Raw genomic sequence first — 26,624 nt, 5'->3', positions numbered from 1 at the left:
TTCCGTTTAATATTAATTGTTATCATTTGCTTTTTCTTTGCATTTCATCTTTCATTTTACTGGCAAGCTTTCGGTCTACGCACAGTACTTTTAGTTCACATAATTCTGCCCTGAAAATCGCGCACAAAAAACATGGTACAAAAGTATAACCTGAGCAGTTGAAAAAATACAGAGTGATGCTGTTCTCATAGAACACCTCCGGCATACTTAACAACGGACTCATGTGCTCGTATCTCAAACATGGCTCGTATGTTGGTGCTAAAACTTGCTTAACAGCTGGCTCGTATCTCAAGTTTCTCGTACGTTGGAGCACTCATAAGTTGAAGTATTACTGTATATACATGTAAGTATATATATAGTTGTATATATATACTTATATATAAGTGTATATGTAAGTATATATATTTTAAAGTAGGCCTATGTTGTATGTCTGTCTGCATTCTGGTTATAGATCTTAAATTATTGATATTGAAAATCTGCATTCTGAAGGATTTGAGCTCACGATGAATCAACAAGTTCCTTGCCCAGGCGCTCTACCACTGAGCTAGAATGTCATAGTGATCAGATAGGTTTTCATAGACGGGATACACTATGCACGTGCAAATTATTTTAGCTTGGCGTAAAGGAGTTACGATGCTCCTGTTACGAAATATTTTAAAATTTGGCGATTTTTGTACTGATTATATACGTTACCAAAATATATACGCTGCATCGACATTTCGTAGTTTAAATACTTGCTATTTATTTTACATCTACATTTAGTTCGCTACTAATTTATTCCAGCTGCTCAGAAAAATTTTTCCCAGCTACATAAATGTTTTTTGGATTCTGATTTGGTACCTTGCGTTCCACAATCATTAAATACAAACAAAACTTTTGCTCGTTTGAAAAATCTTTTACATTATTTCTTTTAATGCAAATTAAAACATCTTTGTTTGTATGAATATTTTTTTAATTTGTTATTTAATGTTTATTTTAATAGCGATATAGTATATTAACAAGCGCAATTTCCTTTCTTCAACAGGCAAATAAGACGAAGTTCGTTAAACACGTATTTCACAAAAGTTCCTATCAGTGCTCACTTTGAGTATTAGCTTACACATCTTTCCTTCTAAACCTAACCAATTAGTGATTCATAATTAATTTTACATTTTACAACAAACATTTGTAAGATTATTATCTGTTAGATTATCTGTAAGATTTACTGTAAGATTTATCGTGTAACATTACAAGTATCAGTTATTCCTCGCTCTCTTATATTTACACACATTTACATACTTTGAATAATATACATGTATATCTAGATTTACATTCTCTTATTACATTCATAAACTTCTATTCACTTTTGAAGTTTACAATATAAGTTTTTAAAATTTGTTGCATTATTGTTTTTATTTCAACTAGCATTTATTAAATATAGAGTATCGTGTTTGAAGTTTAAACATTATTCATTTTCCTATCTCTGTTATTACTAATTAGTTGGTTTCCAATCTTTATTATTAATATTAATTTTTCATTCAACCATTTTTGGCAGACATTGTTCTAATAAATTTCAACTACAAAAGACTACGATATTCTGTCATACTTTTTTTATTAATTTGTTAAATACGTGTACACTCAGAAGTTACACCTTGTCTAATGCCTCCAAAAAAAGAACATGTCTTGCACAAAATCATTTCCTCATGATACGAAGTTTGAAAGTTACAGTTGTGTGACAAAGTTTTAAAACCTTTACAGTTGTTTTTATTTTCTTTCTTATTTCAATTACACAAAACATCTATCTCATGATATGTAGTTTGAAAGTTAGAATGGGCAATGTTGTTATATGTTAAATACAAATCAATTTTCTGTCCAAAGACATTTTTATTACCCGGGCAACGCCGGGTAGCACAGCTACATGTAGTATAAGTAGATATATACATGTATATACCCGAAAACCTCTAATTGAACTCCATGGTGCTCTATTTTTTAACCCTTCCTCTATAGTGGCTGTCAATTGGAGGTGGCATTTAAATAGAGGCTGGCGTTGTACTTTTCAAATGGCTCGTCAAAATTTTGGGAAAATAGATTTAACCCTTGTTCGGGTGAAGCCCGTAGATGCTGTTAGAATCTACAAAAACTTACACAAAGTTTCTGTAGATTTTATCAAAAAGTATCGGTATTTCTATCATTTACGAATGCTTTTAATGTTTGAGATGATCTGACTGCCAGGATGTTTCAAGATTAACATCGATAAAACTTGATCCCGGTTAACATTGCTTAGATAAAAAATACATGCGATATGATGTCACTAGTTGTGAGCATTGCGATGGTTGATATTAGCTATTGTGTTCAAGTTACAGCATTACCCGTCTCTATTCTGTCAGTCTCTTTGCAACTATAGACTTCATAATCACACTTTTGCTTGAGCCGAATGTCTCAATTGCAATTAAGTGTTATTGATTTTAATCTTGAAACATTCTAGCAGTCAGATCACCTCAAACATTAAAAAAATCGCCAATGATAGAAAAATATAGATATTTTCTGATAAAATTTTGTACCAGGTCATCTTTAACCCTTTGACCAGGTATAAGCCCCCAAAAACAACCGAAACTCATGTAATTTATTTTCGAAAATTCGATAAAATCGATATTTGATGAACATGCATAGCTCAAATCTTAAATTTATTTCTATGAACAAAATTTTTTGTACATATACATTCATTCACATATCTACTACTCAAAAAAAATTACAACCATGTGCAATTGTCCCTGTATGAAATGCTTGGAAGCATTTTTTTTCGGTAGAGTCAAACGCTATAACGAAGCCGTGCGAGCCACCATAACGATCGTTTTCTCTGCATATTCCAAGTATATTAAAAGTCCAAAAAGTTTACATCACTTCTATCATTTGAATTATTTTTATTCTGATCAGACAAAAAATCACTAATGATCGCAGGACAAAATAATCTTTTATTTTACCGTTTTGAAAGTCGAGCCGATGTTGACTGGTTTTTCCAACTTTTAATCTTTTCCAAGGAATCGCGATTTGTTTAGCTTTTAGCACAAAGCAACGCCTCTCAGATAATCGCTTCCTATTGTAAATCATCGACCGATATCTTGTTGATGATATTTAAAACTTCCTAGTGTTCATATCCTTTGTTTAACCCTTTCGCGGGCGAAATTTCAAAACTAATTCAGACTCCCATGGGCGAATTAATTTTCCAAAAAATCAATTTTTTTTGAAAGGTTCATACACTTTTCTGTGTGTTATTATGTGCATATATCTATGTTTAAAGGCGCATATGTATACATGTATATGTCCATAGGCATATATATATTATAAATAAATAAAAATGTATAACATAAAATATATGTTTTTCATAATAATTGTATATTTACGAATGATACTTTCAAAAGCATTCTCCTTTACAAAGGCCCACATCACAGTCTTTGCACCATGTACTTATTCGTGTAACAAAGAGCTCCCACAAATATGTACTTCCTGGATTGACAGGCTCAAAAAACTTTTCAAAATACTCTACTGGTATAGCATTTACTGGAGTAAATACTGGGCCTGCCACTGCTATAAAATGCTGAATTGTGGGAGATTTATCTCTGTTTATGTTGGTTATATTCTTCCAGGCACTGGCATCACTCCTACTCACATCCTCATCATTACTGCTACCAGCCTTTTCATCACTGTCACTTCCAGATGTAAAGTCATTCCAATCACAATCCAAACCTGATTCACTGTCATCTCTTGCTACTAAATCTAAAATGTCACTGTCAGCTCTGAATCTCTTAGTAATTTCGGTACTAGTACTTGCATTATTAGAATAATCTCGGGAGGTTCTTTTAGAAGTCGCCATGACGGTAAATTAAAGTCAAACTCTCAAAAAATTCGGTAGATAAAAGCTAAAACCAAACCAAGAAAAATAAAAGTTGATAAATTATTTAGAACAATTTTCTAATTTTTTTCGAAAGTTTATTTATTCATCACTGCTAAATACGATCGTTTTTTTTTCAACCTTGAAGTAAATTTTTGAGGCTAACCGAAACTAGTATATCGTAGCCTGCTATTGGTAAAAAAAGTAAACAAAAAACGGCATTTAGCTAACCAGAAACTGCAATAATAAAATACATTACCGAAACGACAAAAACGTCGCACTGCCCATTAGCAGCCGTATCGCAAAGCGACAAAAACGTCGCTCTGCCCGCGAAAGGGTTAACGTTACTAGGCGACAGCTTTATAAACGTCTACCGAAATAGACATAAATGTCGTTTTCCCACGCAACCGGTAAACGACATTCTGGTCGTTTCCCCTGCCAAAGGGTTAAAGGTTGACTTGCAACAAAATTCACATTACAGTTATTTGGTATCAAAAGATTCACCATGTCTTACTCTGCGGTGTGGTAGGTGCAAAATATGTGGAAATGTGATTACAAACTCGTAAAAGCTCAAAAACGAACAGTTAATCGCCCCCATCACGAAACTGCCATAGATTAGAATCTCTTTCCAAAACGGCTCAAATGGGACGTAATGGAACAAGATGGCTTCTGTTTACACTTTCATGCAACCTCATTCGTCGAAATATTTTTACAAATATACTTCATGCATTCAATAAAACAATGTCTATTGTCCTTACGGTTCTATTTCATCATCATTGTAATGCTGTCACTTTCAGCACTGATATCTCACAACCTACCATGAGAAATCGTTTAATTTTTTAACCTTAGCTCGAAGAAGTGCAATCATTCTCTGATGAACATGAGGAGCGTGTTGGTCACATGTGATAGTCGAAAATTCTGCAGAAATTATTCGGGCAGTTTGGCAGGAAGTATGGGTCACATGATCAGATTGCGACTAGACGATTAGACCAAGCCGAAGCAAAATTGTAAAGTAGCGAGCATCTATATTTGATAGAGGCTTTTCTGTAGAACTCGAAGTGTTTGTCATAAACTAGTGCTACAAGACGTTTTATATTGAGCCTTTTACTGGCCTTGTCAAAACAATAACCAAATAGATTGACCACGTCAGAGAAATAAACTGATTCCAATTTACATGGTTTGGTGATGGCTGCATTAACTGTTTGTTTTTGAGCTTTTAAGAGCTTGTAATCACATTTCCACATATTTTTCACCTACAACACAGCAGAGTAAGACATGGTGAATCTTTTGATACCAAATAACTGTAATGTGAATTTTGTTGCAAGTCAACCTTTAATCATTAATAGTAGGCAGTCTCTTAAAACATCATCAGAAACTGGATACTCCAACTTCTTGGATGGAGATATTCCGGGAGAAACATTACAAGACTCAACTATTGCAACTGTGTGCAGTATAGCTGTAAATTAACACCGAAAATCAACATTAAATGAATAATGTATTTTTTTAAATAGCCAAGATTGGCAGTTTTTAATGAACATTGATTAAAGGGACGGTTCACTTTCCATTCCTCTTATGTTTCTATTAACAAGTAAACTAACCAGCTACACCGCTCTCGTAAACAACACATACCTGAAGTTCATATTTGAATGCATCATCTTTCACCTTCTTTTTATAGATAGCAATGAAATCTTCTCTGTTGATGGGTGTACGAGAGACCGCCTTAGTGCCCCGGTATAGCAGTGCTAAAAGAACAATGATACTGGCAATCGGTTTTTTTTAAAACAGCCATGTTAGTGACAGAATGAAACACAGGATCTCAAGAAAACACAGGATCTCAAGGAATGCCAGCTTTGATGGAAGTTTATGTGAATGACAAACTAGAAGCTGGAAGTAAATGAGACAGAACCTCAGCCCTCAAGCCTCAGAACCTCAGCCCTACAGCCTCAAAACCTCAGCCCTCAAGCCTCAGAACCTCAGCCCTACAGCCTCAGAACCTCAGCCCTACAGCCTCAGAACCTCAGCCCTCAAGCCTCAGAACCTCAGCCCTCAGGCCTCAGAACCTCAGCCCTCAAGCCTCAGAACCTCAGCCCTCAAGCCTCAGCCCTACAGCCTCAGAACCTCAACCCTACAGCCTCAAAACCTCAGCCCTACAGCCTCAGAACCTCAGCCCTACAGCTTCAGAACCTCAGCCCTACAGTCTCAGAACCTCAGCCCTACAGCCTCAGAACCTCAGCCCTACAGCCTCAAAACCTCAGCCCTACAGCCTCAGAACCTCAGCCCTACAGCCTCAGTACCTCAGCCCTACAGCCTCAGAACCTCAGCCCTACAGCCTCAAAACCTCAGCCCTCAAGCCTCAGAACCTCAGCCCTACAGCCTCAGAACCTCAGCCCTACAGCCTCAGAACCTCAGCCCTCAAGCCTCAGAACCTCAAGCCCTAAGCCCATCTTTAAGAACGGAGTCCAAAAAATATTTTATACGCTTGTCATAGATTATAGAAATGGTTGGTGGTGTGGTCCCTCGAGCTGATATGGAGAGACCATAGTACAACGTATTTCTTTCTGTTTATTAGTGAGCTCAATACATTAATTACTGTATTTTGCTGATACAATCTACAGACAACTAGCCTTAGATCCACATATATATCAGTATTAACATTCACTACATCGAGTCAGCTTGTTGAGGATTGCAGTGATATTTATGTTCGCTAGTACCTTAGCTGGAGTGCTGTGAGAGATCGTCAGGAGTGCCGATAAAGCACAAAAAATAAGTATGTGCACAGTTATTCTAAACCCGTGGATGGTGAACGATTGGTGAAGGTGATAGAGTGCCACGGGGTGAAGTTTATTGTCACAGGTTCAAATGCCATATAATGCAATCTTTTCCCCCAACCTATGTGGCTTCGGACAGACAGACAGACAGACACATAACTTATTATAGTAAAGATCGGCAGTAGCTAAATCAGAGTGTCGAGGTGAATGTACGCAGGCAGATAATCTGCCAGATTTTACCAAACCTTGAGTGACCGATAAGTTAGAAAATCTTTTGTTTGGCCGACTGAAAATGATCAAGAAGGTCGACTGAACTGCAGCTTAAATTTGTTCGACTTGCAGACGATTGTTTGGTTGTGATAGCCAATCATAGCCGATCTAGTACACTGTTTCCTTATATTATGTGGAGCAAATTCTGGGTCACTTTACACATACACTAGCTGTGCTACCAGGCGTTGCCCGGGTAATAAACAAGTCTTTGGTAAGAAAATTGATTTGTATTTAACATATAACAACATTTGCCATTCTAACTTTCAAACTGCATATCATGAGAAAAGTTTTGATGGATAGCTTCTGATGGAACAGTAACCTTTTTTATACACACCCACTTCTATGCAAGAATTGTTATTATTAATTCTACATATTCAGGATTTTTATTTTGCTTTTTCAGTTCGTATTAATTGTATCATTACCGAATGATATTTTATTGTAATTGTAGCAAAACCGACTTAATTTAGCTATTACTTGCTAATTATTTCACATTTATATCTAAACCCTTTTATGGTTGTTTTATTTTTTCAAGTTTATTTGACCTGCTCAAAACATTTTTCTTATGATATAACGTTTGCAAATTACAGTTGTTTGACAAAGTTTAAAAACCTTCACAGTTGTTTTTATTTTCTTTTAAATTATTTCAACTACACAAAACACTTTTCTCATGATAAGTAGTTTGAAAGTTAGAATGGCAAATGTTGTTATATGTTAAATACAAATACATTTTCTGTGCAAAGACTTTTTTTTACCAGTATCGTCGTATTCAAAGTTTTGATGGATAGCCTCTGGTGGAACAGTAACCTTTTTATACACACACACTTCTATGCAAGAATTGTTATTATTAATTCAACATATTCAGAAATTTTCATTTTGTTTTCTCAGTTCGTATTAATTGTATCATTGCCGAATCATGTTTTATTGTAATCATAGCAAAACAGACTGAACCATAGCTGTCACGTACAACTTTTATCATATTTATTAGGTAAATCAGACATGCTGATTCTGATTTTGTGCTCAAAATAAAAATTGGTCCACTAATCTTCAAAATCATTAAGGCTCTTTTAAAGCGTTCCAATATCCGTCTCGAAAACAACACAATCGGCATAACAAGCTCCGCCCATAAATATGTGATGAAGCCTAGCTTTTTTAGGAATGGAAGTTAGGGAAGTTTAGTCCGATTTAGAATAATAGAGATGGGTGTCTTAAAACCCATTATTATCTAAATCCAGCCTGTAAAATAATTTCAGTTTTTTATGAAAGGTATAAAAACTATTTAAAATTGCTCGTAGCTTGTTAAATGACATTTAAATGGGCTGAACGCTGAAAAAAATGAGCTCAAAAAAGCGCGGTTTTATCACAAGCTAGCGTTGTTATCGCGCTTTTTTGAGCTCACTTTTTACATATGTAATGTTAAATAGCTTATCTACCTTTCAGAAAAGATAGATTATTTTTAAGGCTGAATTTAGATAATAATGCGTTTTAAGACATCCATCTCTATCATTCTAAATCGGTCTAAACATTCCTAATTTCCATTCCTAAAGAGTTAGGTTACATCATGTATTTATGGGTGGAGCTTGTTGCGTCGATTGTGTTGTTTTCGAGGCCGATATTAAAACGCTGTAAAAAAGCCTTCATTACTCTGAAAGTTAGTGGACCAATCTTTATTTTGAGTACAAAATCGGAATCAGCGTGTCTGATTTACCTAGTAAATACAATAAAAGTTGTAGATGACAGTTATGGTTTAATTTAGCTATTACTTGCTAGTTATTTTACATTTATATCTAAACCCTTTATATTTGCTTTATTTTTTTTAATTGATTTGACCTACACAAAACATTTTCCTCATGATATGAAGGCTCAAAGTTACAGTTGTTTGAGAAAGTTTGAAAACCTTCACAGTTGTTTTATTTTTTTTCTTAATTTCTTTAAACCACACAAAACACTACAAAAACTACTACACAATTGATACTGGTGCAAATTTACAAATGAGATATCGGACTGTCTTTGTCTGACCTCGAGAGAAGTCGAAGCTCTTCCTATAAATGTCCGCGTGAGAAGAATTGGCCTTGACCCTATTTATAGTAATTAAACCTTACGAAATAGATTTCTTAACAGGGGCATCATAACGTGTGGGCGCTTTGCTAAAATAATTAGCGTGTTGTTACAGTATATCAAATATGATAACGCCTTAAATTGAAATTTACTAAATGGGCTTCGTAACGTGTGGGCACAATGCTAAAATAATAGCTATAGCTGGACATTCAATACGACGAATGCACGAATACACATATGACCAATTTTGAGAAATATATATATATACATGTACATGTATGTATAGATGTAAATATAAATTCTAATATTTTTGGTAGCGCTCTGATAACCAATGGAAATAATGAATGTATTTGCGGCTATAGTGTTTATCGGCAGCGTGGTTTGGTCAAAACGCTCTCTTCTGACACAAACTGGTCATCACAAAAGCCTACTGAAAACTAAGAGAAGGTCATAGGTTAAGTTCATAGGTTAAGTTCATAGGCTAAGTTCATAGGCTAAGGTCATAGGCTAAGGTCATAGACTAAGGTCATAGGCTAATACGCACGCAGCAGCTTCAACCTGAAATGGCTAAATCTGTAGCATATTTTAGGTGTGTGCTGCCGATAAATAGTGTAAGAGTCATCAGCAGTAAAGGGTGACCTATAGTTAGGAGTAAGAGTCTAATAACAAGAAGCTAGCAGCCAGTTTATAAACTACCCTAATGGATGTATGAAAACAAAACATAATATAAAAATAGTATGTTTATGTTTTTACAGAAAAGCTAAACTTCTGTTAAAATTGTCTGAGATTGAAAATGAAGAAACAAGATGTAATATAATAAAATTTGAGCTGCTTATATTTGATGAATACTCGCGTTTCCGTGACTATTTAGTCAAAGACCGTTATATTCATACAATGGTGCCTCATGGAAACTCACTAAATAATAGATGTTCTTTCTATTCAAATAATTACGGTATATTGCAATTATATTATTTAATAACGCTGTTTCTAAGCGCTATTGCTGAGATCCAACAGGTTCTTTTATTTAAAGACACATCATATTGGCTCATGGAAACTCGGTAAAGAACAGATGTAGTTGGTATTCAAGTGTGTTATTAGTCTGCTAAGACCTTGTAGGTTCATCAACCTTCTCTCTAAATAATGCCTTAGCTGTTGAACGTGGACATGATTCCAAGTGCATCTACACTAGAGAATTTTCAATTCAAAAAAGTCATTACATCTCCAAAAAAGCCTAGTAAAGCTATTTAATTCTATGGTGGGGCTTTCTAGCCAAACAGCAATGTCGGTAGAACTCACTTTTATAGCCTGTAAAACTCACTTTTTTTATTGCCTGTAAAACTCACGTTCATAGCCTGTAAAACTCACTTTCATAGCCTGTAAAACTCACGTTCATAGCCTGTAAAACTCACTTTCATAGCCTGTAAAACTCACGTTCATAGCCTGTAAAACTCACTTTTATAGCGTGTAAAACTCACGTTTATAGCCTGTAAAACTCACTTTTATAGCCTGTAAAACTCACTTTCATAGCCGGTCAAATTCACTTTTATAGCCGGTAAAACTCACTTTCATAACCCGTAAAACTCGCTTTCATAGTCAGTAAAATTCACTTTTATAGCCTGTAAAGTTCACCTTCATAGCCTATAAAACTCGCTTTTATAGCCTGCAAAACTCACTTTCATAGCCGGTAAAACTCAATTTCATAACCTGTAAAATTGACTTTTATAGCTGTAAAATTAACTTTTATAGCCGGTAAAACTCACTTTCACTGCCTGTAAATTTCACTTTCACTGCCTGTAAATTTCACTTTCATAGCCTGTAAAACTCACTTTTATAGCCTGCAAAACTCACTTTCATCAAAATTCTTTAGGTCCTTTTCAAAACCGTCCTACCTGCAGGTGCATGTGCCCCATTTTGAATAGCAACATGTACTATTACACATAGTTATTCAAAATGCTACTACTAACAATATACATGTACACTGGTTATATTGACAACTTCTTGGCACGTCAATAATGAACTTGAGCATATCTGTTGGGCTCCACATTCTTATCTGACAACTATAGAAACCTTGAATTTACTAGCTAGGATAGATATTTAAATGGAATAAAATGCTCATGGAAGCCTGGAGAAGAAATATGGCCAGATTCATTCAGGCGAGTCTGATTTGCACCGATTAAGAGGTTTAGATTCCACTGTATCAGCGACTTACATTCCTCTTGAAAAATTTATTTTACTAAGTTTCCACAAATGCGGTCTCTCATGATAGACTATGGCCCTAAAGTTACAACTAATTGGACATATAGCGTGTAAAGCATTCGGCATGTTATCTGGACAGAAGGCTAAGTATGCAATTCATTTCTACTTATGTTAGCTAGAATGGCAGCTGACACAAACGATCTTGAGGCGACCTTGGGACTGTATCAACAAAACATTGATCTTTGTTTCTGTTTATCAATTAAACTTTCATGGAAAAAATTCAGGCACGCCTTGTATCCAGTCATCATTGACGCATCTGATCCCAGTAATTTTCTACTCCGTGACACCAACATACTACATCCACCATCGCATATTTCGGTTTATGAACTTTTGTGACTACAACCTACAATTCACTATTCCAACTCCTCAATGCTCTTAGAATACCAACTTTCAAAACACTGCTGTTCAACTCACTCAATAATTTCTTATTTGTGTCTTCTCATTTCTTTGTTTTTTTCCTTTGGCAAGTAATGAAAAACATTATTTTGTTGATGATAACCAATGCCATGCCAATGATTACATGCACACATTTAGCTCGTAAATACTTCATTTAAATTTTAAAATGGACATCAGGATTTTGCAATCTTAAAAAGGAAACGAACACAAAACAAACACCACAAGCGAATGTTCTGTTACTCAAGGTGTTTTATGCTAGCGGGTTGGACGAATTAGTAACAATATAGTATAATAATCTTAGTAACTATAGTTACCTACAGTAACTTTAGTGTATTTAGTGGTTATGATCTGCTTATGATTATGGTTCTTGCTTCTTCCTTTAATGTTGTTATCAATCTTACGATCCATGGCTAACGAATTAAAGTTATATATGTTTTTATATATGTATAACGAATAAAAGTTTACAGTAAATATTATATTAAACACTAAAATGCATAATAAATCTTTGCTTTTGCTTAATTTTCACTAATTGTCATTTCACTCACGCAATATCAAGCATTTACGAAACAAAGACTGCTGAACTGAGAGAGAGCGAGTGTAGTAATGGAATGACACCTCTTTTCTCTGCTGCCAAGTTAGGGTAGTGAAAACGGCAGCCAAAGCTGGTGAGTATAAATATTGGAAATTTGTGTGCTATGAGTGTCTGTTTCCTTAAGCGAACAGAAAGGTTTTGAGGCTAATATGCCGTGTCCAATCTTGCATATTAGAGAATGATTAATGGAGCCAGCAGAGGTCGGTAAAGCACCTGCTGATGCTTGTCACATTAACTGTTGTGAATTGCTTGCGCTAGTAACTCAACAAGATGATAACTATACTACCAGCAGATTTCTGTAGAACTTATTTGATAAAAGCCTCAATGTTATGAGATGTGGAATAACGTAATCTTTCATTGATGTAAACCGATATGCTGCCTGTGGGTACAGTTGCGATTGTTACCGCGCTAACTTCTTGTAATTACAGTGTTGCTGAATATATAGTCTTTTTCAAGTAAAAAAAAACCTAAGAACTCACTAATTACCTTTCATAGATATAACTAGTAGAATGCTAGTGTGTTTTCTACCCTCGGTCTATAGCAACAGCTGCGTGATTCTCTCAACCCACAAACAGCAGGATGTGGCATCATTATTATATAATCACAGTGATTAAGAGAATGGTGATAAAAATTCTAGATGCTATTAATAATATATCATGTTATGAATGAATATGGCAATTACTATGCAATGTGAGGAGCAAACAATTTTTTGGTATCCAAATCATATCCATAAAATCACCTTTTGGTAGAAAAAAGTGTTCTGAGCCAGTGCTCTTATAGTTTTTTTTACCAGAAAAGCAGATTGGTACTGCTGACGCCCACTTACACTAGCCAAAGATTTTGTAGCCTACCAAGAGTAGGCCAACAAACTTTGTACGGTAACACTGACAATCTGAGCAAATGCTAATAAGTTTACTTCTGAGAGCATGATATAATTCATAAGCCAATAGTATTATGTCACGCTTTATTGTCATGCCTACTGACTTGGTGCACATTTTATACACTCTGAGAGCATATCGTAATGAACCAAAACATTAATAGTGACACATCATATCCATAGAGCTCAAAAGGGCTGGATAAGTCTCGATGGTTTTCGATAAAACCACGCCTGACAAAATTTGGCAAGCGTTTAACTTATTTCCATTAGACGATCTCATGCTAACTGCCATTTTACGAATCAATCATTCAAAATTTATTTTTTAAATATTTGAAAAAGCATTGTGCCATGCCAGAGGCAAAACAAGCAACCAAAACATGCTATATCCAAGCAGTTGCAAAAGTCAAAGACATTAGAAACACCTATATTTTGACCGCCGCAATGTGTGACCGTTCAGTAAAAGAGATGAGAAGCCATTAGGTATGCGTGATTGGTTGGGTTGCCAAGGAGATGCAGTGCCTTATGTTGTCTCACCTTGCACTTGTCATTACCTTTTGCCTAACAAACTAACCATAAACACCAGGCCAAACTCATAATGCTTCACACTTATCATCCTATGTACCAGGGTTCACTTATCATCCTATGTACCAGGGTTCACGGAGAATCATATGCCACAGAAGGACCCAACATGAGTAGTCTTTGTGAAGTATAAAACGTATTTTCCAGTCTAAAAGGCCTCAACTCATGAATGGAGTTGGAGACATCCTAGAACAGCCATACCATCATTAACACTAATGGTTAACTGTTAATGGTTAACATTAATGGCTAACTGTTGCCCAATTTTTCTTTTTTTTTCTTTTACTATTATTGTGTGGCCTAATTTTAAAAACAAAAATTTCTATTTTTGAAATTAAATTATTGCCAATAAAGTACTATATATTATATGTATTATATATTAAGTTATATATATATATATTTATACATGTATATATATATTTATATATATATATTTATATATATATAAAACTTATAATTATTCTCTGTTTATTATTGTTGTTTGAAAAACTCTTGCATAAAAAGATTGCTATACAGTGAAACCTTCAGCCCCCTCTGCTATATGACATTAATTTGTTCTGGTGTTGACATCATAAGGCAAAAATGTCATAGAGAGGGTTATAGAAACCCATAGTAATTATCTAATGCAAACATTCTTTGGTGAAAACCATCAAACTTTTATATACATGTACGTACCAAACTTATTAAAAATTAGTAACAAAATAGCATATTAAACTTAATAACTATAGTTTCCTGCAGTATATTTTGTGTATTTAGTGGTTATGATCCGCTTATGGTTATGATTCTTCCTTTAATGTTGTTATCAATCTTAGGACCCATGACTAACGAATTATATATAGGTAGTACTTTATTGGCAATAATTTAATTTCAAAAATAGAAATGTTTGTTTTTTAAATTAGGCCACACAACAATAGTAAAAGAAAACAAAGAAAAATTGGGCAACAGTTAGCCATTAAATATTTTGTAATAAATATTGTTATTCCAAGGTTAAATAAAAGCTTTAAAGGTTGACTTGCAACAATATTCACATTACAGTTATTTGATATCAAAATATTCACCATGTCTTACTCTGCTGTGTTGTAAGTGCCAAATATGTGGAAAGGTGATTACGAGCTCTTAAAAGCTCAAAAACGAACAGAAAATCGCAGCCACACGAGACCGCCGTAGTTTGGATTCGCTTTCCAAAACGGCTCAAATGTGACGTAGTTGTACAAGATGGTTTCTGTTTACACTTTAATACAACCTTATTCATCAAAATATTTTCACAAATATACTTCACGCATTCAAAAAACCATGTCTATTGTTCTTACGCGTCTCTTTTGTCGTCATCGTAATGCTGTCACTTTTAGCAGTGATATCCTATGACTTAGCGTAAAAATTTGTTTAATTTTTTAACCTTACCTCGAAGGAGTACATATCATTGTCTGATAATCATGACGAGCCTGTTGGTCACCTATGATTGTCGAAAAGTGCTGCAAAAATTATTTTCGAAGTATGGGGTCACATGGTCAGATTACGACTTGCCGATTAGACCAAACCGAAACAAAACTGTAAAGTAGCGAGCGTCTATATTTGATACGGGGTCTTCGGTAAAACCCGAAGTGTTTGTCATAAACTAGTGCTATGATAAGTTTTATATTGAGCTTTTTATTGGCCTTTCAATTCATGTGAGAACATCACGTGACAAGACAATAACCAAATTTCATGACTACGTCATCGAAATAAAGAGATTCCAATCTACAGCGGCTTTTCGTTTTTGAGCTTTTATGAGCTTGTAATCACATTTCCACATATTTGGCACCTACAACCCAACAGAGTAAGACATGGTGAATCTTTTGATATCAAATAACTGTAATGTGGATTTTATTGCAAGTCAACCTTTAAAGTGAAAAGTTAAAAGGCTTTTTACTCTAAAGCGGTGGAGGTTTAATCATTTGGAAATTTTTATCTTGCGTATGCAAAGGCGTGACAATACAGCCTTACTCCATTGTCACATGATTGTGTTTAGAGGAATAATTTTTTTAATATGAATGCATATCCTAATGAGAAAATTTTGTCTCCGAAACCATTCTAAAAATCGTTTTGTAACTATCCTTGGTGTCTGAATAATTTCTCATTTCACAAAAAAACTGGGACGTTTGACAAACGCCCTATAAAAGGCTTCCAATGGTATGTAGGATGACAGGCTTAAATGGGCACAAATTTTCAAGCACAAATATGTAGACAAAATCTAAAAATATTGCTGAATAATAACTATAAAATCTCCATTGTATACCGTAAATACCCGTATATAGGAGGCAGTAGATATTTGACCCCAAAAACGATGGAAAATCTTTGTAACTGTGTATAGGTTAATGGTTAATGGTGAGCATGATACTTTTACCAAGGGCGAAATGAGGAAAGTATCATTAATTTTACGAAAGTATCATTAATTAGTACGAAATAATTTTCCCGCCCTTGGTGAAAGTATCATGCTCACCATTAACCATTAACCTATACACAGTTACAAAGATTTTCCATCGTTTTTGGGGTCAAATATCTACTGCGTCCTATATACGGGTATTTACGGTATACAATGGAGATTTTGATGGTTATTATGAGGAAAGTCGGCATACCTACGATCTGCCAATGGCGATCACGAGGATAAATACTGTAAGATTGAAATTTTTATAATAACTTTTCGATATTATGATAAATGCATAATTTTTATAATAAATGTATCCATGGATAAGACGCACCTGAGTTTTTAGGTCAAATTCTTGAGAAAAAAGTGTGTCTTATACGCGGGTATTTACGGTAGTTCTTACTCACTCATAAATGTTTAAACCAATACTGACCAAAATGGGTTTGTCTCTTCATCTGAAAATACCATCACTGTAAATAATTGAACCAAAGCAGAGAAAAACTTTTTGCTATTCTAACATACAGAACACCATCACGCTGTGGCATCTCTTTTTTATGGTATTGTTCGTCTTATGAACATGATGTTTTTTGTTCCCTCGCTACGGATTTTTTTTCGTCATACGGCATTAACAAAATGTCTCTTGAAATTCAAATTTAGCAGTCGATGTGCTGAGTACGAGATCACAATAATGTCAATATGCTTATCGTGGAAATCTCTTCCAACATGCATGAGAAAGATACGATGCTTGCTCTCTCTCAGTTCAGCATTCGTCGTGTTTCATACATGCTTGATAGAGCTGCCCCGATTTTGGTATCGGAATCGGTATCGGTGCCAATATGGGTGTCAAGTATCTGAATAGTAACTTCAGATACTTTTTACAGATCAACTATTTAGCAAAAAACAGTAATTTAGCCTGCTACACTAATAAAAATCATCAGCTGCAAGTTTCTTACTAATGAATTCCGGCCTGCCACACAATTTATTTCATGTCTATAGCCTGATCAACATCAACACAGCTGAGGAACCTTTTTGCTTTAGTTAGGACGTAATCACAAAGTGCGCTATTTCCCAAATGCAGCGATAGGATCTATTGCAGCCAATCATGAAGAGGATAACAAGGAAGAGAAACAAGAATGCCGTGTAATATTTCTATTTACTAGCATTACGAAAGTAATTTAAGCAGTTGATGCATAAAGTTATCTATCACTCTCTTGATTCTGACGATACAATGTATCATTTGTATTGGACAAAGTAACCCCAGTGGCTTATCGGTAATTAGCCTTTCCTCCATCATCTGTGGCAAGTGAGTCCCCCCTTTCGTACGACTGGCTAAATTGATAGTGATAGAAGAAAGAGACTTCTTACTGAGAGAATTGAATCTCTAACAGTAATTAAAAGAAATATTGATTTGCTCTAAACTTGTACAGGTGCAGCAGTTCGTTCAGCAATAGAAGAGAGACTTCATTATTACAGAGAGCTGTACCACTAACAGTAATTACCTTAATTAATTATAAATTACAAGAAACATGGACTGTTTTGTTACTACATGCGCGATATGTCAGTATGTGAATATATATTTTTTTACATAAATACAAATAAATACACAAATATTTATATTTTCTTTGCATTATATTTATATTTACATAATAAAATGAACAATTATCAATGCAACACAAAAAATCTGAATCAGTATCTAAATCGGATTATTTTTCAATAAGAATCGGTATATCGGATCGGTATCTGAATCGGCTGGTGAATTTAGAATAGGGGCATCTCTAATGCTTGATATTACGTGAGTGAAACAAAAATTAGGGAAAATTAAGTGAAAGTTTATTGTGCATTTTAGCATTTAATATAATATTTACTATGAACTTTAATTCTTTATACGTATATAACTACATAGATAACTATATAACTGCAATGGACCCTTGCCATATGATTTTAATTCCTTCCAATGTTGGCATCGTAAGCCGAAAATTTTGTATAGAAGGGTATAGAAACCCATAATAAATATCTAATGCAAACACACCCTGGTAAAAATCATCAAAATTTTATATACGTAATGTACATAACAAAAACTAGTAACTAAATAATATGTTAACCTTAGTAACTATGGTTACCTACAGTAACTTTAGTTCCTGTAAGTAACTATAGTTACTGTAGGTATAGTAAGTAACTTGTTAATTCTAGAGTAGTGTATTATTAGTGGTTATAGTAGTGGTTATGACCTGCAACAAAATGTAACGTTACAATGTACTATGTGCAGTACGTACCGTAGAGAGTTCTTACATTCGAGGCAAACGTATAAACATAAATTTAACTTATAATTAAACTTGAATGAACGTAGCTTACTAAATACATACTTGAAGCTAAGTATTAGTATGTATTTTCAACTGTTTTACTCAACTTCAACTTTTTCACCGGCTAAAATTTTATCGAACTAATAACGCCGAACTGAGCAAGATTGAGCATCCTATCTCTTTCATTCGCTGTTAGAGGGATTTTCGCAAATAGCATATTGGCATATTCGTTATTCCGACGTAATCAGCACACCCACTCCCAAATTTGAATTTCGAGAGAAGTTTTGGTTAATATCAGATGGTGAAAAATATTTTGTATGGAACTGCGAAAAAACATCGTGTTCTACATCATAAGGAAAAAATCCTGTAACAGGGTCATCGTAACCTGATGACGCACTGCACGTATATAATTTTAATTCATTAGCCATGGGTAATACGATTGGTAACGACTTTGAAGGAAGAAGTATGAAAATGATTACCATGACAACGGAGTTAGAGTTACTAGGTTAATTATACGTTAACTACAGTTACTAAGGTTAGTATACTATTTTGTTACTAATTTTTAATAAGTACGATATGCATATAAGGTTTTTGATGTTTTTTACCAAGGGGTGTTTGTATTAGATAATTACTATAGGTTTCTATACCCCTCTACACGACATTTTCGCCTTACGATACCAACACCGGAACAAATTAATGCCGTATGGCAGAGTCTACTGTACTCTACAAGTAAAAAATTAATTCAAAGTTAATGTGTATTCAGTATTAAATTGATTATGAACAACATAAAAAAACATTTAAAATTTTCTCAGTTAAAATTTTATATCGTTATTAAAATCTATCTATTAATTTTTTATGTAATATTATGCTAGCGAGACTAATATGACAGATCAACACAAATCCCAAAGCTACACACTGCTAAACAGAGCTGTACTATAAAGTGTAATAGAAATAGATTAAAATACTTGAGATACTCATAGAACATAGAACATAGAGTTACTCATAGAACATAGATAGATGGTTATGGTAGCTTTAGTTTCACCAGCAAATCAAAACCTAGTCTGCTGGCACTGTACAGTCAAAACTGTGATATCTACTATAATCTTTATCTTCACTATAATCTTTACTATAATGAAAGACTGTCTGAAGCCACAGCTCAAGCCTGGAAAAAAGATGGTACCGTTTAGAACTCGAACTCACAACTTTCAGCATGGTAGACCTATGCAAGAACACCTGCATCAATGGATTGAATGAGTGAATGTGAGAATAGTTATTATTTGAACTTTATTGGCACATCTGACCATCTCTCACAGCACCTCAGACTGCCAGGGTACTAGTAAACCATTACAGTAACTAGTGGTACTAGTAAACCATTACAGTAACTAGTGGTACCAGTAAACCATTACAGTAACTAGTGGTACTAGTAAACCATTACAGTAACTAGTGGTACTAGTAAACCATTACAGTAACTAGTGGTACTAGTAAACCATTACAGTAACTAGTGGTACTAGTAAACCATTACAGTAACTAATGGTACTAGTAAACCATTACAGTAACTAGTGGTACTAGTAAACCATTACAGTAACTAGTGGTACTAGTAAACCATTACAGTAACGAGAGGTACTAGTAAACCATTACAGTAACTAGTGGTACTAGTAAACCATTACAGTAACTAGTGGTACTAGTAAACCAGTACAGTAACTAGTGGTACTAGTAAACCATTACAGTAACTAGTGGTACTAGTAAACCATTACAGTAACGAGTGGTACTAGTAAACCATTACAGCCATAAATAAATACGTACCTTTTTCTCTCTTTAATTTCAATTCTTTCACCCTCTTTTTAATTTTAGCTATTCTCTTAGCTCTAAAATTAAGCAAGAGCAACTGTAGATGGGTGATATATAATTTTGGACGTTTAAACAATTGTGTAACTAGTACAGGAGAGCTCATGGCTCTGTATACAGCGATATATAAAATACCAACAGCAAAGTGTGCGTGTAAGAAATGCCTCAAATGGGGATATAATATAGATTTTGTTAAAAATACCAAAAGTAAAAAAATTTGGAAACAGTAGTGCCAAAACCTGATTGAGCATTACTAAAGAGTTGAAATACTGTTTATAGAATTTGTTAACAGGCAAACTAAAGTGAATAATACCATTTAGCTCCAAAAAAATACAGTCGATGCTCTTATAACCTAATCCTCCTTTTAGATAAATTTTACCGAGCATAAAGAATTTATGTTAAGTTTTTGCATCATATTATGTAAGAAATGCCATCATATGTAGTGTCAAGTCGATGCAAGTTCTCATGTTCGATATGAATAATAAAGAGTCTTAGAGTTAGACTTAGAAGTATCATCCTCTCTCTTGCCACTCATGGAAAAAAAATGATATAGAGTGTAGAGTATCCGGGCTATCTAGTAGGCCCTATATATTGTTTTTCACCTTATTTTAGACATAAAACTTTTTTTGCAGCATAGACCTTGCTGTAGAGAACAAAAGAGAAAAAAATCAATTTAAATTGACATAGAAGGTGTGTGCTCACCTAAACTAAGTTCACCTTAATCGGGAATCCTAAGCCAAGTGTATGTGATAAGAAGAAAGAGAAAAGTGCTCGATACAAACCAATAAATCCACAGTTACTGTACAGTCATTAGATAAAATTTAAAAACTTAAGTTTTGTTTTCTTCCATTTTGAATGGCCAAAGGGATGACTTGGACAAGATCTTGAAACCGATTAGGTCATTTACATGTATTGTGATGTTGTCATGTTCTAGTTCTTGTTGTCATGTACATTGTAAGGACGTCTGCTGTACCAACAACAGCATTGTTACTGTTGAAGATTAGATATGATTTTGTTATGTACAGTTTGGTTCACAAAGCCGGAAAGCAACCAAAAACAGCAACCTGAAGACTTGTTGATATTATACCAATACAAAACCAATTATCTACTCAACATTTAGCATAAGGCCAGAATACTGCTAATTTCTAAGTGAATTCGTTTGTGGTTGCTAGCTAACATTTTTCAAATTAACCAATTCTACATTTTCTATTAGCAATACTAGATGTGATAATATTTGTTGTTTACACAATAATTTTTTCGAAGTCACAAAAAATATTTATAATACTCAAAAAAACTTTGGACAAAGGTGAGCTTTGTACCAATTTTGCTGTTTTTCTAGTGCAAGAGAAAAATAAAATCTTTAAAAATTCTAAAAATCAAACAATATTTGATTTTAAAAAATTTGTTAACAACTAAAATAATAAAATTATTATTTGTATGTCATTTTTAAAGACATACTAATAATAACTGTTTTAAATAATAAGAAATGTAAAAAAGAATTGCAATACTTCATTGTATCTCAAAAATATTTTGAATACAGGTGTGCCTTGTATCAACTTAGTTGTTTTCTTAGTGTAAAAGAAAACAACATTTATGGAAACCAGACAATATTAATTTTAATGACATACCAATAATACCTTTTTTCATTAGAAAACCAATAGCATTTATTTTCCATTTCAATACAGAGTGAACCAACCTAACGCAGAGCTTGTATCTGCATGAACTACCTGCGATACATGCTTGAACAATATGACTAGGCCAGCAAGATTTTGCTTTAAAGAAAATGTTTATTTTTTAGTTTACAAATTGATGTACTACGCTCATATGTTAATGCATTAGTATTGCACAGAGGTTCTATGCTACTTGATCTCAGATCGTTGTTGTTGCTGAGGTAAGCTAGCCTTCCCGTTCATCAAGTTCTTGTGTTTCCAATCTTGTTGTGACAGTCACTGCAGCTGTCTTTAGAGAATGTGATGACTCACTGTTAGTAGCAATAAGTTTTCTATTAAAACTTTGAGCGTTATGCAAATGGCATTTATGTGTAAAATTGAATTACGATGTTTTCTAATTCAGTGGTTTTCAACCTTGTGAAACGTACTGAACCCCGCCAATTTTATATGAATTTTCACCAAACTTTTCTTTATTAAAAAATAAAATATAATTTTTTCAAATTTAAGACATAGGTATATGTTTTACTGGTGCACAAAATGAACTGTGCATTAACATCAGTGTGTTCAAAGAACAAAACCTATACAATGCATGAACTCTCAACAAGTTACATATCGTTTCGTAAAGACATGACCTTGCAAAACCTTGTGACTTCTGCTGTTGCCTTTGAGAGACCTTTGCCGAGCCACTGAGGCTGACTCACCAAACACCCAGGGTTCGATCAAGTCCAGGTTACGAACCTAAGCTCTAGCTACATTACAAAAAAGGTCAGCCACAAAATATATTACTTGTTGCAAGACTTTTTTTAATTATCATGTAAAAGTCAAGTTTCTGCGAGACGATTTTAAGGTACATTTTTTGGAGTTGACTTATACACGAGTAATGTTTATGGACATGCTGCTGCTGAGTCAAATAGAATGTGAATATGAAAAGCAAACTCCATTATTATATACGCAATGTACAGACCGCGGTATGAAGCCTCAACAAACACTCCTAATAATGATACTGCATCATATAAGAGTAAAGTAACTTCACGGAATCACTGGTATCAAATATTAGTGAAAGTACGGAATATATTTCCAGGACACAAGCTTATTACTGCACCCCGATCATATTATGGCGGCCGGTATGGTTGTGCTGTACTTCCGCTGACCGGTGTTGAATATAGCAAGTAATGTATTTGGGAGAATGTTGAGAGACATTTGACAACTGTAAGTTTCGAATAAAGGCTATTGTACGTACATTTAAATAAACTATACTCTATAGATATCGTCTGTCATGCATCCAATTGCTTTTTTGTTTGTTTACTAGCCACAGAGTAGCAAGCAGTGATAAAGAGCAGGCAATGCTTAACTCGCGTTGTAGTGTGCAGTCATGGCACAAATAATACCTGAAGTATGTCATCGAAGACCTTGTTTAAAACCTGTTGAAGAACTCTATTTATTGCAAGGAGTAAAAAACTTTTGAGAGTTATGTTTTTTATTCTAAAATATTGATTCAGATTTGATAGAATTATTCCATAATATTCTGGAAGCAGAGGAGTCGACTTATACAGAAGTAATATCTATAGCAATGGAACTTTTTCTCATGTTAATACGTATCAACGTGTACATGGGAATATACGGTATTTGAAATACGGTCTACACTATCTAAGCATTTGGTGAAGTACTAGCACTACTAAAAAACCCTTTTCAAGTTAAAAATATTATTATCCACTTGTCCTGGCCTCACCTTAAAGTTAATGTGTTACTGTATGTGTGTTTACACTGCGTGTGATCAATAGCATATAATTATTTGAGAATTAAATCTGATTCACCATTATTGATTATTAATCAACGATGATGAGTCGGCCATTAATGATAATAATTAATTATCAATAATTTATCAATAATGATGAACCAGATTTAATTCTCAATCTTTTATAAGACGCAATGTAAGTAAATCAAATAAACGTTGACAAAACATAAAAAGAAAAATAAAACAATTTTGTTTTATTTTGTCTTTTAAGACAAAGCATGAAAAGCTGTACTACTTTTTTAACAAAACAATAAAAAGTAAACAGGAAACAGCAGGGTGTATTATGAACAGATAAAATCATAGACCTCCAAACTTTTACTGTTTTATGGCTTTAATAATCCGGTTTACATTGTTTATGGATTAAGTTATTTGTTATTTATTAATTCTTTATTTGTTATTACAGTGTAACCTCGGTTTTCGAACGGCTCGCAGTTCGAACAAATCGGAGTCCGTACAAAAAATTCAAACAATTCTTGCTTCGTAGTTCGAACAAAAATCGGAGTTCGAACGCCGGATGCTGAGCGGCGTTGACCGTGACCAACTGTTGTCGCCAAGAAATGATGCCCCGACGTCCGAGATTAAACAAATGTGTAGCAAATCTGCCAAGTTACAGAATTTCGGCGAACTCCACCACCCTGATAAAGCTGCAGCCACAAGAGTCATCAATGACTTTAACGGCACTATCATGAACCACTTCCGAAAATTGCTAAAAAGAAGGCCGAAGCAAGTGTCATTGGATAGATATTTTAAGAAAAAAGAACATCCTGTATCCTAAAAAATCCTATTCATAATTCTTTTCTTTATCCTTTTTTTATTTTTGCACGTTCATGTTAGCGTAATCTTTCGTATGGAAGATTACAATAGTAATTACATTACGTTTTACGGGTTACATTTATGTTATTTGTGTCTTTGCCATTTTGCTGTACAAATAAATGTATGTGTACTAACAAGGTAAACATTCAGGGTGTTGGAACGGATTAAAACGATTTACATTATTTGTAATGGGAAAAATGATTTCGGTGTTCGAACAACTCGGTGTTTGAACAACCTTCAGGAACGGATTATGGTCGAGAACCGAGGTTGCACTGTATTTATTAAGTTATTTATTAACAATACCTGTACAGACTTTTATATAGACAGAATATAGCCATTATTTGGCAAAAAATACCCTTTTTTACTAGAATATTTTAAATATGACGATTGTCTAATATAGTCAATTTTGTTTCTTATATTTAATAGCCTAGCAAGAGAGCAGCTGTGACCTGGTGTCTAGAGGGCCTGACCTATGAAAACAGGTGGTTTGATTCTTAAAAATGGCTGTGGTTACGGGAAGGGCTTCCAAACTCAACACCTCCCTCACCCAAATGAACAATGTGAATCCAGCACTAAGGCCGATTAGGTGGAAAGAATTTTTATCAACTTAGCAAAACACTACATTGTTGACTTGTATTATCAGGTTTTTTCGTTGTCGCAAATAAAATATGTAATCTTCTGCACAGATTCTATTCCAAACTAACTTCTTTATAACCTGAATGTAGACAGTTTTATAGCTACTATCTGCATTTAATTGCTGTTCACTTTTTAGTAAAGCAAGAGTATAGACTACCTACTCCTTTAGGTTGAAACAAGTAAAGCCTGTGTTTCCAGATTTGTGGTAACCAAAATGATCAAAAGCTGTCATCATAGAAAATTTGAAAAGCATTTCTTAGAAAACTTGCCAGCACGCTTGTTTCAAGTTTTGTTAATCTGTTGACATTAATAGGAACAGAATAAAAAAACCTGGATGATTAATAGTGTACAGGTAGTTTATTTTGTCTAACTTCTGTGACCTTCTGTGACCTCAAGTAGTCAGTAATACAAACAACCTTATTATGGACTCATTAGGGACATATAGTTGCTGGTGTCTGGTTAGTTTATCTAGGATTCTAGGGGCAAGTATAGATTGTATACAGAAGGGTACAGTCGCGCTAAATCTTCTCAATATATCAAAAATGGTTCAAGACATTAAGAGGTAATCTATCCCAAGGACTTACCTGTACCATTGTATTGTGGTTATACCGAAAACAGCAATGACGAATCCGACGCAGCCGAATATCCACTCCACAGATGAATCTGTGTTCATTGCTGCAGAGGCTACTAAAATGGGATATAGCCTATTGGATTAAAGACTTCAAATATAATTTGTAACTTGATTGAGCTATACAGAAAAACAAGCCGTCGATTTACACAACTTGAAACTATTTTTTTATAAGCCAAAGATCTAACAGAGTTTGCTAAAGATCAACTTGAAGTCAAAATAATTGGCTGCTGCTCATCTCTATAGTCTATTATATGTAGCAGTATCAAATACCGTAGTCCGTCATATAATATATACCTACTTGATAATCAGCTGGTAAGGCGTACAAATACCGTAGTCCGTCATATAATATACTTGACAATCAGCTGGTAAGGCGTACAAATACCATAGCCCGTCATATAATATACTTGACAATCAGCTGGTAAGGCGTACAAATACCGTAGTCTGTCATATAATACACTTGACAATCAGATCGTAAGGCGTACAAATACCGTAGTCCGTCATATAATATACTTGACAATCAGCTGGTAAGGCGTACAAATACCGTAGTCCGTCATATAATATACTTGACAATCAGATGGTAAAGCCATCAATTTATTATCAAAAAGCAAGTGATAAATCAGTTGATATTTTCCACAGAGCGAGTTAATTTTTGGATTGATAAAATTTAGATGTTTTTTTTCAAGCCACCAGAGTTTTTTCAAGCATTTTAATCTATCAGAGTTTCTTTTGATGACGAAGCTTAAAGAAGCTAACGCAGGCTCCTTATTAGCTACTCTCAGGTAATTAAAGTGATTGATGTGAAGTTAGGTCAAGTCAATACACCAGAAAAATACCTTACACAACATATCATTTCTCCCCTCCATACATGTAGA

General features: G+C 34.3%; 1 protein-coding gene across 1 annotated transcript in view; it reads right to left on the bottom strand.

Annotated features, from left to right (window-relative positions):
• LOC137386331 (receptor-type tyrosine-protein phosphatase kappa-like) overlaps positions 1-26,624 on the bottom strand; it is a 52,190-nt gene that overhangs the window by 24,645 nt on the left and 921 nt on the right. The window contains exons 2-4 of the mRNA XM_068072830.1: positions 25,706-25,808; positions 20,166-20,227; positions 5,498-5,610 (exon numbers count right to left, since the gene is read on the bottom strand). Of these exons, the coding sequence (XP_067928931.1) occupies positions 5,498-5,610; positions 20,166-20,227; positions 25,706-25,808 (278 nt within the window). The remainder of the gene's footprint in view (positions 1-5,497; positions 5,611-20,165; positions 20,228-25,705; positions 25,809-26,624) is intronic.

This window comes from Watersipora subatra, chromosome 1, assembly GCF_963576615.1.
Source record: "Watersipora subatra chromosome 1, tzWatSuba1.1, whole genome shotgun sequence".
Classification (NCBI taxonomy): Eukaryota; Metazoa; Bryozoa; class Gymnolaemata; order Cheilostomatida; family Watersiporidae; genus Watersipora; species Watersipora subatra.
This window is presented reverse-complemented; position numbering and strand designations above follow the sequence as displayed.